The sequence below is a fragment of the Physeter macrocephalus genome, chromosome 4, assembly GCF_002837175.3.
Source record: "Physeter macrocephalus isolate SW-GA chromosome 4, ASM283717v5, whole genome shotgun sequence".
Classification (NCBI taxonomy): domain Eukaryota; kingdom Metazoa; phylum Chordata; class Mammalia; order Artiodactyla; family Physeteridae; genus Physeter; species Physeter macrocephalus.
Window position 1 is genome coordinate 73,796,972 of NC_041217.1, and position 15,912 is coordinate 73,812,883.

Here is a 15,912-nt window from a genome sequence, read left to right on the forward strand (position 1 = left end):
GGTTACAGTTGACAGTACGTATCTCTCTTACAGGTGTATAAGTAACCGAGACAGCAGGCATCTCAGGGAAATGATTATCATAAGGTTGAGAGGCTGGGAAGTTAAGAAACTTTGATCTGGCATGGGCTGCTGGACGAGTCACCTGGTCTGGCTCCTGGAACCTGATCTCCCAGGGCTTCAGGCCTCATGCGACCTTCCCTTTCCACTTAGAGATTCCAGGATGAAGAGGAATGCCACAGGGCAGGAACTAGGATGAAAAGGTTGAAACAACATCCGTCAAAGGAGGAAACATATCCTAAATAATTCCCCAATTAGTGTTGCCACTGGGGCTCTGATCTTCACCAGCTAGGTGACTTTGGGTGCTTTACATCTCCGAGCCTCAGTTTCCTCATCTACTAAGCAGGATAACCCCATTCTGCATGTCAGCTGAAAGGCTTCTTTTGGACGACATCTATAAGCATGTGCCCACTGTTGGGCACAGAATAAGGGCTCCACGTTGGTTGGGTGCTCCGTGGAGTCAGGCTCTGAAAGCTGGGGCAAGGCACACTCTTAGAAGTAGGGAGCAGGTCGTTGCCACATTTGAAGGCAAGTAGTGGCACTTGTTACCAGTGTCCTAAGACCTTGACTGACAGAAATGCAAATGGGCAAGCGAGTCCTGAGGATGGCACGTTTCATTCTCAGACCGGGAATTTAGGCACAGCTCAGCTGAAAGCCCTGCAGTATCCCTAGATCTTGGGAATTCACACTGCAGCACGACAAGGCAGCCTAGGAAATCAATGGTGTCTCCACTGGGACTCACCGCAAGGGCAGGCTTTGCATGGGCTCGGCACCGAGGGAAACCCAGAGGGTCCCAGGCTTTCCCGGGAGAAGAAACCCTTCCGCCTGTGTCACTCTGGCAGAAGCTACCATGATAGGCTTGGAGACGGATTTCGGCTCAGGTCCCTAGTAGCAGAGGAGAAAGGCCACGTGGGCCAGTTTACCTGGGTTAACTAATAATTCATCAAGAGTACTGAGCTCACACAATGCACCAGGCGCTGGGAACGCTGGTCAGCAAGGAGGGCCAGAGCCTCCCTGGTCCCTAAACTGCTTCACATCCTCTTCTCTGCCTACCCCTCCAAGTTTGTGGATACTTTTCAATGGTTTGGCTTGGATTACCTGAAGAACTCAAACCCTGTTGTGGCACTAGCAATGCCTCTGTGACTAGAGAAAATGTGAACATCTGAAGATCCATGAATTTTGGTGTTACATCCAGTCCATCCTTTCTGGCCTAAGCCCTCACTACCCAGAACAGATCTTTTGGGGTGTGGAATGCGGTATCTCAAGCATGCATTATGTAGTATGGCATCTACCACCAGAGGACAGAGGGACATATCTTCTAGAAGACACAGGTACAACTACACGCTTATCCTGGGCATTGGGAATGGTAATGTTCCCTGAGTTCTGTTGGCATCGCTCTTTCCCTTTTTCCAAAACTCTGAGTCTCATATAGAAACACACACAAACACACACACACACACACACACACACACACGCACGCGCACACACACGCACACACAGTCATACACACAAAGGCAGTAGGGACAATTGGTACCACGGAGGTCTCAGCAGAACCTGGGCTGAGGCTAAGCCCACTGTATCTTCTGTGCCAGGCATCTGTTATGGAACACCAGGCCGGGGCCCATGCGCTCATATGCAGGGGAAGGCCGAGCTGACCCTCTGGATCTGGCCGCATCAACAGACAGGGGTCCGGACAAAGGTTCCTGGTGGCTGGAGCTAGAGCCTCTGTGCTGAAATCCATCACCAGCTGGGGATCGCCTGGGGCACAGCAGGTGTGTGCCATCTTCTGGGCCACTGAGAGATGCCCTCCCTTTTCAAGTGGTCTTGTCCTGGGAGGATGAGAGAGGGGCAGGCCTCCCCTGACTGTCAGAATCTCTGCTCGAGTTTCTAATTCAGGCCTTGAAGTCGGACCTCTTCTCATTTTACAGCGTAGAAAGGTTCCGTTGGCTAAGGTTACTTAAGGAAAAATTAGGGAAGAGAGGATTTAACCCAGTCCTGCCAGGCTCCAGGATGTGTGTGTGTTCATTTTCTTGCACTCTACTACCTTCTAGGGAATTTCTTTGTTTGGAAGATGTAATTATATTCTTCCCTGAGGAAGGCACAATTCTTTCGAAGGCCTCAGCATCATCCCCTTCAGCCGGGGATCTCTGTGCTTGGAAGTAGACTCAAGGTCAACGGGCCGATAATCTGCTGTAATGTTGCAGAAGCCTGGGGAGGCTCTTAACTGTATGCTCTGGGGCGATGGGCCTGAACAAGAAAGACAATGTGAACATGGGTGTTGGTGCATTGGAGTGTCTGTGAGTGTGTGTGGGTGAGTGAAGACGTATTTCATGGTGATTGACAGCTTGTGATGGTTTCTCTGTGTGTGTTGTGAGGTGGCCTCATGGGAGGTATCATGAATGAATCTATGTGGGAATATGAACTTGAGTGTGCGAGAGTGAGTGTGCACATGGCTGAGAGTCAAGAGGTACGCACAGCTGTTGCTGATTCCATAGTTAAAATGTTAAAAAAACATTCGTAACAGGTGGCTCTTAGTTTCTGCACCAACTGCCCTGCCAGCCTGCGTGCCTGCGCCCACCCTGACAGGCAGCGCGCTCAGTCCTACGGCATGGAGAAGCTGCGAGGCCGACGCCTGTCCCAGCGGGCGCCTCTGGGACGCTGCGCCAACTTCTGGTATCAATGGTCAGGGAAGTCTCCACACTTGGAGAATTTAGGTTGAATAACAACCCCATGTGTGTCTTTGATATGAACGTGTACCCCTGTATAAACACGTGTGAACGTGTGACTTTGTGAAAGTACTGCCTTTGCCTTCCCAACGGATCAGTGGGTTGTCACTTCTGGAAAGGCGGGATTCAGGCTTCATGCTTCGTCCAGCCACTAGCACGGTCAGAGGACTTGCCACGTTGCAAAGATAAGGACCAGGGTTTGAGTCTCATCTCCACCACGTGCAAGGTGTTTTTCCATTGAACACGTAAGGAGCTTCTCTTCCCTTCACCCCTACCTGTCATAGGAAGAGCAAGACCTGCTTCAATATGGTGTTATCTGTGTGAGTGAGCGCTTGGCACACTTCGTGCCCTCTCCATGCTTCCTCAGCTTGTCAGCCTCCTCCTGGGAGCAGGGTCTGCATCCAAAAGACATGGCTGGCTGTGTACATTGATAGGGAAAAGTCACTGTGGGCCACAGCTGCCCAGGACTGGCTCAAGGGCAGGAATCATCGTGGGAGGTGTTACACGGGGGAAGATTGTGGAAGAAAAGGGCCTCCACCCAATGGGGTGATTAGGCCCTGGACGAAATGTCATTTCCGCCTGTGAACACCCCTCAGATGCTTTGGTCTACACAATTGGTCCTTGTCCTTGTCCCCAAGATGTGCCCTGCCCCTCACACCTTGTTCTTACTAAACGTGTGGAGACCATGTCGCCAGGATGGTGGTAATAAGTGGAGGGTCTTGCTGCTCTTTCAGCAAGTGGACAATAATAATAAAAGCAAGAGCTAACATTCATCCCACATTTACTATGTGTTACATCCTCCTTGCTATTTATTTACATTGTCTCATTGAAGACCCCTCCCCGTCAATCCCAGGTTGCAGGTATTATTCCTTCCAATATGCACATGAGTAAAGTGAGGCCTAGGGCACTATTGGGTTCAGTCCATCATAAGCATGCATCTGGCATCCAAACCCACTATGACGGGATAAAGGAAAATTCTGCAAGATCGTCTGCACATAAGCACATGTGCACACACCCAAGTATGACCATTAGTGGGGGAGAAAATTCCGTGAAGCACAGAGAGGCAAAATTGAATGTTGTCTTAATGAGCTGAGTGTGGGAGGGTTAGGAACTAGAGAATAAGAACCCAAATGAGAGTTCTCGAGCAAGGTCATGTATGTGGGGCAAGAGAGGAGCTCTTTGGAGACTGTGTGGACTGAGGTATCTGAGAGTGGGGTATTGGCTCAGAGTGCTCGTCGTTTTCAGGGAGTTCACTTAAGATGTCTAGAGATTTTCAATTCATTCGGTGTGTCATCCTTGGGTTCTGTTGAATGCAAAGCTGTGTTGGAAATATTTACGACACATAGGTCTGGAAACTGCACACGCCCTCCAGCTTTCTGTGGTGTTCACCTGGTGCAGGTGGCTGCAGAGGCTAGGTGCTCTCTCCACCAGGGACCGGGGCTGAGACATGGGAGGGCTGTCCTCCTGGGAACACCTGGCACTCGCCGCATTGGCCGCTGCTGTACGCAGGCCTGGAACGTACCCCTCCTTGCCTACACACATCCCCCTGTCCTTCCATTCGGAACCCCCTTCTGCCGGGGTTCTTCCTGGACAGACATCTTCCGGGAGCCCTGTGGTGGAGGACGTGACGAAACAGATGGCCAAGTTCTCCTTCCTCCCTCAAGAGCCCTCAGTGTTCTCTCTCTGTCTCCTCTGGATTCTGAGGGAAGGAATGAAACATCTGTAGCTTCCAAGTCATCTGTGAACTAGACGTCATCTGGTAAAATTTCGCTTTGTTGTCTTGAGGGTCTCAGCTTGGTCTTCATACGGGGATTAAACCAGCAGTTCAGGAGCCCTGTGTGTGAGTCTGTGCCTCCCCAGCACACATCACATTCTAAGCAAACGGAGGGGGAGGTACTTACCAAGGATGCAAGGATGCATTGCTGGTGGGGATGGATGGATCGGTGATGGATAAATAGATACACGAATGGAGCCTAGCTGAAAGGCATGAACAGAGACGACAGAGGAAGGAGACACCAGCCAGCAGGGAAGCGATGCTAAAACTTTTGTCTTGAGCTAGTTCTCAATTCTACAGGGGCTGCGATCTATGTTGGGGTTAATTCACACTTTTAGTTTATGTGATGTTCCGTTCTGGCTCCTTTTGGGTACTTCTGTGGGTTTTCAGCGATTCCCTCGTAGCCCGGAGGCAGGTGTAGGAAAGAGAAGCAAAGACCTCAATTTGTGCACTACGCTGTGAGAGAAGGATTTGGTCGAAAGGGATGTGTGTAGTGGATGTTAATAGAAAGAAGCAGTTGGGCTTACCTTTGGGCCTGAAGTTTCCTGTTCCCCTAATGCCCCAAGGATTTAGGGAATGCAATGTAGGAGGCCAGTGAGACAAATATTGCCCAGGAGAACCCCAAGCTGGAGAACCAATGGGGGCTCTGACTTTAATAAAATATTCACAGTGGAAATGTGTGTGCATTGGAGTTATGATTTTTACATAGAATGGCTCTTAATTACACATTTGGTTAGCTTGAAGAAACTCTGGTCTTTTCGTTTATCATTGGGAGAGTTTTCAGGCCCGGTCCTCAATTCATTTTGACCACACGCCCTTGGAGTGTTCTCTGCATTTCCATTTATTTGCCTCGACTCTACTCTTTAGCTCCTGGCTGGGTTTCCCTTACTCTTTCTGTGGCTCCGTTTTCTAGACGGGCACCATCTCTGCCTTTCTCCAAGGGCTGTTCTCATTCTGCAGGGATGCGGGGATGTGCCCCATGAGGGACACGTGCCCATCTTTTCCTCACCCTGGCAGGATCATGGACAATGTCCCTCAGCTCAGAAGTTCATCTCCCAATGCCTTCTCCTCTACCTGAACCCTCACGCCCAGCCCTCAAAGGGCTCTGGGTTGAGGAGCAGGATAGAAAACCTGCAGGAATTCCCAACTGCAAGATGATGAAATAATCCACAGACACATTCATGCCAAAGGAATTGTGTGTAATAGTTGGGAAAACTGGAGTAGGAACGAAGGGTGCTAGGAAAGGATGTCCCACCACGCTGCTTAAGTTTCCAAGAAGCCGACAGGGCAAAGTTGATACAAGGCAGGAAAGAAGATTAGATGGTTTAGAAAGAGATCCTTTTCTGAGATGGAACTTGCAGCTGCTAATTAATACGAAATCTTGACGCAGGTAGCTGCCAACCTGGTGCTGCATTTCCCGAAGTGTGGCTGCCTCCAGAAGCCGGGCGAGACTGGCGCTGACAGCTGGCTGGCTGAGAGAGGACAGTGGGCTTCTTGGTTTCTGTTCTCCAGGGGGTTTGGCCTCAGGTCCCATGGCCAGGGGGGACTTCTGCTTGGACTTCTGGCATCGCGAAGGGCGTGGGCACTTGTGCTGGCACTTGGGGACACAGGGCACCTTGCACTTGGGTGGAGGCTGGCAAGGCTGCTTGGCATGCTGAGGGGGGTCTAGCACCGCTTTGTTGGGGGGCAGTAGTACAGGGAAGGGGGACAGTACAGCTGAGGTGCGGGGCAGCAATACTTTGGTAGTGGGCAGCATTTCCGGGGTGCGGGGCAGCAATACTTTGGTGGGGGGCAGCACAGCTTCTGCATTCGATGATACATTCTGGTCTGGATGTGAACTGCAAGGGAAAAGATTCACAAGTGAGGAAGTCTGCAGCCTTAGAGACTCGCGACCCAGGAGAACCTTCTACCTCCTTCAAACCTGCCCCGTTACACCCTCGGCATGGTTGCTTCACCGATTAACGGTGTGTGTGTGTGCAATGAGGGGTGTTAGTATAAATTGTATCTACATTTTTTAAGCCATTGCAAGGTATTTTTGGATACAAAAAATGTGGAAGGAAGGAAGGAAAGAAGGAAGAGAGAAAAAAGGGAGAAACAAGATGAGAAAGGGAGAGAAGTAGGAGAAAACAAAGAAAGATGTAAAAAAGCTGAGACAGAGCGAGAGACAGAGAGACAAAGAGAGAGAGAGAGAGAGAGAGAGAGAGAGAGAGAGAGAGAGAGGTGAGAGAAGGAAAGAGGAAAGAATAAGACAAGAGTAAAGAGAATAAAAAGTAATATCCAGGCACAGCAGAAACGGTGGAATCCAGATCAGGATTTCCTGGGTTCAGAGTCCTGTGTCAAAAATTAACCAGCTTTGTGACTTTGAGCAAGTTACTTACCTTCTCTGTACACGTCCTATGGTTGTTGTAAGGATAAATGAGCATATAAAATGCCACACAAAAACACGTAAGTACACTGGGAAATATGAATGTAAAGATATATGTGTGTGCGCGGGTGCACACATACACACACACACATACACACACACGGGAGAAACAAAACATGTTACGTAGTCTTGTAAGGATTACGACTTTTTATTAAGATTTCTTCCCATTTTAAAGGAGCATCTTAACCACTCTCCAGGGAATTCATAGAAAACAGGCATCTAGAGACCAAAGGACTGTTTACATCGATTCTCAATTCTAGGTGAGAAAGCAAATCTTAGAGAGGGAAGTCATGGATCCCCAGGCACTGAGCACACAGGGATTAACCAATAATCCCCGACTCCCAGAGCAGGACCTGGTCACTCTACCACCTCCTCTTGTCCTTGATGCTCTGAGCTCCCTGGGACTCTGCCCCCTGCTCCTTGAAGTGCTCTCCTCCCTCCCTACACTGCCTTTCCCTTCAGGGCAGCCCTTGACCAAAGTTGGAGCCACATTCTCAAAAACAGCCCTGCTCAGCTCGTGGCCACGACAGCAGCGCCACCTCACACGCCAGCAGGAGCCTCAACACCGGACTCTGGGCACACTCTGGACCCCCATCTCATCCCCCGCCCCACACACTTCATATGTTGACTTGCAGCCCACGAGAGGTGGGTCCCAAATGATACGGAGGACAAAGGTGCCCACGCGAGGCCTTTCTTTCTGACCAGCCACCCAGTGCTCCAGCCCCGATGCCAACAGAGTTCGGGACCAGGTAGAGCCACGCCTCCAGGAGAAGGGTTCCTTTGCCCGACTTACCCGAGTTCACCAGTGGCTGGAACGTGGAGATGCTGAGGCTTTGGGGATGCTCTGAGACTGCACACCATTTATGGGTCTCAAATCCGTCTTGGAAACCATGAGGTGGCCTACGATTGGGGCGTGCTGGGCCCTAGTCACAATAGGAAGCATCTGCCCTTCCTCAAACTTCAGGTTTTACTCATCTCCTGGGCTGGCAAATTCCTTCTCGGTTTGATGACGCTAGGTGATGACAGTGCCTTCACGTGAGCCCAGGCCCCATTTCCCCATCACTTTACGAGCCCTGGTTCCTCGGGTTTCCAGACCCACTCGTGACGTTTGCCCTAGAACCTTGACATCTGGGACGGTGCTAAGCAAGCATTCAGGACACTGCAGGGTGTGGGATTGGTGAGGGTAGTGTTCCAGGATATTCCGGTTGGTGGGGGATGGTGTGGGCCAATCAGCATACACAGCGAGCCTTGTTGCAAGAGAAACGACGACTGAGGGTCACACGAGGCCTTTCTTTCTGACCAGCCAGCCAGTGCTCCAGCCCCAGCTGCCCGAACAGTTTGGGACCAGGTAGAGCCAGGCTCCCAGGAGAGGCGTTCCTTTGCCCGACTTACCCGAGTTCACCAGTGGCTGGAACGTGGAGATGCTGAGGCTTTGGGGATGCTCTGAGACTGTACACCTTCACACCATTTATGGGTCTCAAATCCGTCTTGGAAACCATGAGGTGGCCTACGATTGGGGCGTGCTGGGCCCTAGTCACAATAGGAAGCATCTGCCCTTCCTCAAACTTCAGGTTTTACTCATCTCCTGGGCTGGCAAATTCCTTCTCGGTTTGATGACGCTAGGTGATGACAGTGCCTTCACGTGAGCCCAGGCCCCATTTCCCCATCACTTTACGAGCCCTGGTTCCTCGGGTTTCCAGACCCACTCGTGACGTTTGCCCTAGAACCTTGACATCTGGGACGGTGCTAAGCAAGCATTCAGGACACTGCAGGGTGTGGGATTGGTGAGGGTAGTGTTCCAGGATATTCCGGTTGGTGGGGGATGGTGTGGGCCAATCAGCATACACAGCGAGCCTTGTTGCAAGAGAAACGACGACTGAGGGTTGAATGGCAGTTGGGGAGACCGAGTAAACTCAGCAAAGTCGGGACCTTGACTTAACCTAGACTCACAGCCACATTCAGCCTGAACTGGAAACAAACCAGGGCAAGCCGCTTTGATTTTTCACCTGTTGTAATATAAACAAAAAATGGGGGCTGCAGCTCTCTGTCCTGCCTCTTGGTGAGCAAAACATTAGGCTTCATGCACATAAACTGGGCGGTTACAGTTGACAGTACGTATCTCTCTTACAGGTTTATAAGTAACCGAGACTGCAGGCATCTCAGGGAAATGATTATCATAAGGTTGTGAGGCTGGGAAGTTCAGAAACTTGGACCTGGCATGGGCTGCGGGACGAGTCACCTGGTCTGGCTCCTGGAATGTGATCTCCCAGGGATTCAGGCCTCATGCGACCTTCCCCTTCCACTTAGAGATTCCAGAATGAAAAGGGATGCCACAGGGCAGGGACTAGGATGAAAAGGTTGAAACAATGTCCATCAAAGGATGAAACATATCTTAAATAATTCCCCAAATAGTGTCCGGAATGGGGCTCTGACCTTCACCACCTGGGTGATTTGGGGCACTTTACATCCTTGAGCCTCAGTTTCCTCATCTGCTAAACAGAATAACCCCATTTTGCATGTCAGCTGGAAGGCTTATTTTGTACAACATGTGTAAGCATGTGCACACTGTTGGGCACAGAAGAAGCGCTCAAGGATGGTTGGGTGCTCCATGGAGTCGTGCTCTGAAATCTGGCACAAAGCACCCTCTTAGAAATAGGGAGGAGGTCGTTGCCACATTTGAAGGCAAGTAGTGGCCCTTGTTACCAGTGTCCTAAGACCTTGACTGAGAGAAATGGAAATCGGCAAGCTAGGCCTGAGGATGGCACGTTTCTTTCTCACACCTGGAATTTAGGCACAGCTCAGCTGAAAGCCCTACAGTATCCCCAGATGTTGGGAATTCACACTGCCGCACAACAAGGCAGCCTTGGAAATCAATGACGTGTCTCCTCAGATACTCACCGTAAGGGCAGGCTTTGCATGGGCTCGGCACCGAGGGAAACCCAGAGGGTCCCAGGCTTTCCCAGGAGAAGAACGCATTCCGCCTGTGTCACTCTGGCAGAAGCAACCATGATAAGCTTGGAGAGGGATTTCAGCTCAGGTCCCTAGTAGCAGAGAAGAAAGACCACGTGGGCCAGTTTACCTGGGTTAACTAATAATTCATCAAGAGTAGTGAGCTCACACAATGCATCAGGTGCTGGGAACGGTGGTCAGCAAGGAGGGCCATAGCCTCCCTGGTGCCGAAACCGCTTCACATCCTCTTCTCTGCCTACCCCTCCAACTCTGTGGATACTTTTCAATTGTTTGGCTTGGATTAGCTGAAGAACTCAAACTCAATTGTGGCAATAGCAATGCCTATGTAACTAGAGAAAATGTGAACATCTGAAGAGCCATGAATTTTGGTGTTACATCCAGTCCATCCTTTCTGGCCTAAGCCCTCATTACCCAGAACAGATTTCTTTGGGTGTGGAATATGCTATCTCAAGCATGCATTATGTAGTATGGCATCTACCACCAGAGGACAGAGGAACATATCTTCTAGAAGCCACAGGTACAATTACACGCTTATTGGGCATTGGGAATGGTAATGTTCCCTGAGTTCTGTTAGCATCGCTCTTACCCTTTTTCCAAACCTCTGACTCTCATATACAAACACACACACACACACACACACACACACAGACACACACACTCACACACACAAAAGCAGAGGGAACAATTTGTACCAAGGAAGTCTCAGCAGAACCTGGGCCGAGGCTAAGCCCACTATATCTTCTGTGCCAGGCATCTGTTATGGAACACCAGGCCGGGGCCCATGCGCACATATGCAGGGAAAAGCCGAGCTGACCCTCTGGATCTGGCCGCATCAACAGACAGGGGTCCGGACAAAGGTTCCTGGTGGCTGGAGCTAGAGTCTCTCTGCTGAAATCCATCACCAGCTGGGGATCGCCTGGGGCACGGCAGGTGTGTGCCATCATCTGGGCCACTGAGAGATGCCCTCCCTTTTCAAGTGGTCTTGTCCTGGGAGGATGAGAGAGGGGCAGGCCTCCCCTGACTGTCAGAATCTCTGCTCGAGTTTCTAATTCAGGCCTTGAAGTCGGACCTATTCTCATTTTATAGCTTAGAAAGGTTCCGTTGACTAAGTTTACTTAAGGAAAAATTAGGGAAGAGAGGATTTAACCCAGCCCTGCCAGGCTCCAGGATGTGTGTGTGTTCATTTTCTTGCACTCTACTACCTTCTAGGGAATTTCTTTGTTTGGAAGATGTAATTATATTCTTCCCTGAGGAAGGCACACTTCTTTCGAAGGCCTCAGCATCATCCCCTTCATCCGGGGACCTCTGTGCTTGGAAGTAGACTCAAGTTCAACGGGCCGATAATCGGCTGTAATGTTGCAGAAGCCTGGGGAGGCCATTAACTGTATGCTCTGGAGCGATGCGCCTGAACAAGAAAGACAATGTGAAGATGTGTGTTGGTGCATTGGAGTGTCTGTGAGTGTGTGTGGGTGAGTGAAGACGTATTTCATGGTGATTGACAGCTTGTGATGGTTTCTCTGTGTGTGTTGCGAGGTGGCCTCATGGGAGGTATCATGAATGAATCTATTTGGGAATATGAACTTGAGTGTGCGAGAGTGAGTGTGCACATGGCTGAGAGTCAAGAGGTACGCACAGCTGTTGCTGATTCCATAGTTAAAATGTTAAAAAAAACTTTTGTAACAGGTGGCTCCTAGTTTCTGCACCAACTGCCCTGCAGTTAAAATGTTAAAAACAACTTTTGTAACAGGTGGCTCCTAGTTTCTGCACCAACTGCCCTGCCGGCCTGCGTGCCTGCGCCCACCATGAGAGGCAGCGCGCTCAGTCCTACGGCATGGAGAAATAGTAGACCGAGCCTGTCTCAGTGGGCGCCTCTGGGACGCTGCTCTATCTTCTGTTATCAATGGTCACTGGAAATCTCCACACTTTGAGAATTTAGGTTGAATAACAACCCCGTGTGTGTCTTTGATATGAACGTGTACCCCTATATAAACACGTTTGAACGTGTGACTTTGTGAACGTACTGCCTTTGCCTTGCCAGTGGATCAGTGGGTTGTCACTTCTGGAAAGACGGGACTCAGGCTTTATGCTTCGTCCAGCCACTAGCACGGTCAGAGGACTTGCCACATTGCAAAGATAATGACCAGGGTTTGAGTCTCATCTCCACCACGTGCAAGGTGTTGTTCCATTGAACACGTAAGGGGCTTCTCTGCACTTCACCCCTACCTCTCATAGGAAGAGCAAGACCTGCTTCAATATGGTGTTATCTGTGTGAGTGAGCGCTTGGCACACTTCGTGCCCTCTCCATGCTTCCTCAGCTTGTTAGCCTCCTCCTGGGAGCAGGGTCTGCATCCAAAACACATGGCTGGCTGTGTACATTGATAGGGAAAAGTCACTGTGGGCCACAGGTGCCCAGGACTGTCTCCAGGGCAGGAATCATCGTGGGCAGCTGTTACACGGGGAAAGATTGTGGACGAAACGCGCATCCACACAATGGAGTGATTAGGCCCAGGACGAAATGTCATTTCTGCCTGTGAACACCCATCAGATGCTTTGGTCTACACAATTGGAACTTGTGCTTGTCCCCAGGATGTGCCCTGCCCCTCACATCTTGTTCTTACTAAACGTGTGGAGACCATGTCGTCAGGATGGTGGTAATAAGTGGAGGGTCTTGCTGCTCTTTCAGAAAGTGGACAATAATAATAAAAGCAAGAGCTAACATTCATCCCACATTTACTATGTGTTACATCCTCCTTACTATTTATTTACATTGTCTCATTGAAGAACCCTCCCCATCAATCCCAGGTTGCAGGTATTAATCCTACCAAAATGCACATGAGTATAGTCAGGCCTAGGGCACTATTGGGTTCAGTCCATCATAAGCATGCATCTGGCATCCAAACCCACTATGAGGGGATAAAGGAAAATTCTGCAAGATCGTCTACACATAAGCACATGTGCACACACCCAAGTATGACCATTAGTGGGGGAGAAAATTACGTGAAGCACAGAGAGGCAAAATTGAATGTTGTCTTAATGAGCTGAGTGTGGGAGGGTTAGGAACTAGAGAATAAGAACCCAAATGAGAGTTCTCGAGCAAGGTCATGTATGTGGGGCAAGAGAGGAGCTCTTTGGAGACTGTGTGGACTGAGGTATCTGAGAGTGGGGTATTGGCTCAGAGTGCTCGTCGTTTTCAGGGAGTTCACTTAAGATGTCTAGAGATTTTCAATTCATTCGGTGTGTCATCCTTGAGTTCTGTTGAATGCAAAGCTCTGTTGGAAATATTTACGACACATAGGTCTGGAAACTGCACACGCCCTGCAGCTTTCTGTGGTGTTCACCTGGTGCCGGTGGCTGCAGAGGCTACGTGCTCTCTCCACCAGGGACCGGGGCTGAGACATGGGAGGGCTGTCCTCCTGGGAACACCTGGCACTCGCCGCATTGGCCGCTGCTGTACGCAGGCCTGGAACGTACCCCTCCTTGCCTACACACATCCCCCTGTCCTTCCATTCGGAACCCCCTTCTGCCGGGGTTCTTCCTGGACAGACATCTTCCGGGAGCCCTGTGGTGGAGGACGTGACGAAACAGATGGCCAAGTTCTCCTTCCTCCCTCAAGAGCCCTCAGTGTTCTCTCTCTGTCTCCTCTGGATTCTGAGGGAAGGAATGAAACATCTGTAGCTTCCAAGTCATCTGTGAACTAGACGTCATCTGGTAAAATTTCGCTTTGTTGTCTTGAGGGTCTCAGCTTGGTCTTCATACGGGGATTAAACCAGCAGTTCAGGAGCCCTGTGTGTGAGTCTGTGCCTCCCCAGCACACATCACATTCTAAGCAAATGGAGGGGGAGGTACTTACCAAGGATGCAAGGATGCATTGCTGATGGGGATGCATGGATCGGTGATGGATAAATAGATACACGAATGGAGCCTAGCTGAAAGGCATGAACGGGGACGACAGAGGAAGGAGACACCAGCCAACAGGGAAGCGATGCTAAAACATTTGTCTTGAGCCAGTTCTCAATTCTACAGGGGCTGCGATCTATGTTGGGGTTAATTCACACTTTTAGTTTATGTGATGTTCCGTTCTGGCTCCTTTGGGGTACTTCTGTGGGTTTTCAGTGATTCCCTCGTAGCCCGGAGGCAGGTGTAGGAAAGAGAAGCAAAGACCTCAATTTGTGCACTTTGCTGTGAGAGAAGGATTTGGTCGAAAGGGATGTGTGTAGTGGATGTTAATAGAAAGAAGCAGTTGGGCTTACCTTTGGGACTGAAGTTTCATGTTCCCCTAATGCCCCAAGGATTTAGGGAATGGAATGTATGAGGGCAGTGAGACAAATATTGCGCTGGAGAACCCTAAGCTGGAGAAACAATGGGGGCTCTGACTTTAATAAAATATTGACAGTGGAAATGTGTGTGCGTTGGAGGTATGATTTTTACATAGACTGCCTCCTACTTGCTCATTTGGTTAGCTTGAAGAAACTCTGGTCTTTTCTTTTACCATTGGGAGAGTTTTCAGGCCCGGTCCTCAATTCATTTTGACCACACGCCCTTGGAGTGTTCTCTGCATTTCCATTTATTTGCCTCGACTCTACTCTTTAGCTCCTGGCTGGGTTTCCCTTACTCTTTCTATGGCTCCGTTTTCTAGACGGGCACAATCTCTGCCTTTCTCCAAGGGCTGTTCTCATTCTGCAGGGATGCGGGGATGTGCCCCATGAGGGACACGTGCCCATCTCTTTCCTCACCCTGGCAGGACCATGGACAATGTCCCTCAGCTCAGAAGTTCATCTCCCAGTGCCTTCTCCTCTACCTGAACCCTCATGCCCAGCCCTCCAAGGGCTCTGGGTTGAGGAGCAGGATAGAAAACCTGCCGGAATTCACAACTGCAAGATGATGAAATAATCCACAGACACATTCATGCCAAAGCAATTGTGTGTAATAGTTGGGAAAACTAGAGTAGAAACAAAGGGTGCTAGGAACGCATGTCCCACCACGCTGCTTAAGTTCCCAAGAAGCCGACAGGGCAAAGTCGATACAAGGCAGCAGAGAAGATTAGATGGTTTAGAAAGAGATCCTTTTCTGAGATGGAACTTGCAGCTGCTAATTAATACGAAATCTTGATCCAGAGAACCGCCAACCTGGTGCTGATTTCCCGAAGTGTGGCTGCCTCCAGAAGCCGGGCGAGACTGGCGCTGACAGCTGGCTGGCTGAGAGAGGACAATGGGCTTCATGGTCTCTGCTCTCCAGGAAGCTTGGCCTCAGAACCCATGGCCAGGGAGGACTTCTGCTTGGACACCAGGCATTGCGGAGGGCGTGGGCACTTCTGCTGGAACTTCGGGACACAGTGTCACCTTGCACGTAGGTGGAGGCTGGCAAGGCTGCTTGGCGTTCTGAGGGGGGTCTAGCACCGCTTTGGTGGGGGGCAGTAGAACTGGAGAGGGGGACAGTACTGCTGGTTTGCGGGACAGCAATACTTTGGTAGTGGGCAGCACTGCTGGGGTGCGGGACAGCAATACTTTGGTGGGGGGCAGAATTGCTGGGATGGTGGGCAGCAATACTTTGGTAGGGGGCAGCACAGCTTCTGCTGTTGATGATACATTCTGGTCTGGATGTGCACTGCAAGGGAAAAGACACACAAGTGAACAAGTCTGCAGCCTTAGAGACTCGCGACCCAGGAGAACCTTCTGCCTCCTTAAAAACCTGCCCCGTTTAACGCTCGGCCTTGTTGCTTCACCGATTTACGGTGTGTGTGTTTGCAATGAGGTGTGTCAGTGTAACTTGTATCTACATTTTCTAAGCCATTACAAGGTATTTTTGATACAAAGAAATATTGAAGGAAGGAAGGAAAGAAGGAAGTGAGATAAAAGGAGAAATGACATAAGAAAGGGAGAGAAGGATAAGAAAACAAAGAAATGTGTAAAAAATCTGAGACAGAGCTAGATTAAGAGAGAGAGAGAGAGAGAGAGAGAGAG

The 15,912-nt window shown here is 50.1% G+C and overlaps 2 protein-coding genes across 2 annotated transcripts in view; both read right to left on the reverse strand.

The window, feature by feature from the left end:
- The window catches only part of LOC102976490 (putative small proline-rich protein 5), a 10,561-nt gene extending 2,683 nt beyond the window's left edge, over positions 1–7,878 (reverse strand). Inside the window, exon 1 of the mRNA XM_028488159.2 lies at positions 7,776–7,878. Coding sequence (XP_028343960.1) covers positions 7,776–7,843 — 68 coding nt within the window. The 5' untranslated portion in view covers positions 7,844–7,878. The remainder of the gene's footprint in view (positions 1–7,775) is intronic.
- A 6,963-nt stretch (positions 7,879–14,841) lies between these two features.
- The window catches only part of LOC129392014 (uncharacterized), a 3,564-nt gene continuing 2,493 nt past the window's right edge, over positions 14,842–15,912 (reverse strand). The window contains exon 4 of the mRNA XM_055083893.1: positions 14,842–15,556. Coding sequence (XP_054939868.1) covers positions 15,199–15,556 — 358 coding nt within the window. The 3' untranslated portion in view covers positions 14,842–15,198. The remainder of the gene's footprint in view (positions 15,557–15,912) is intronic.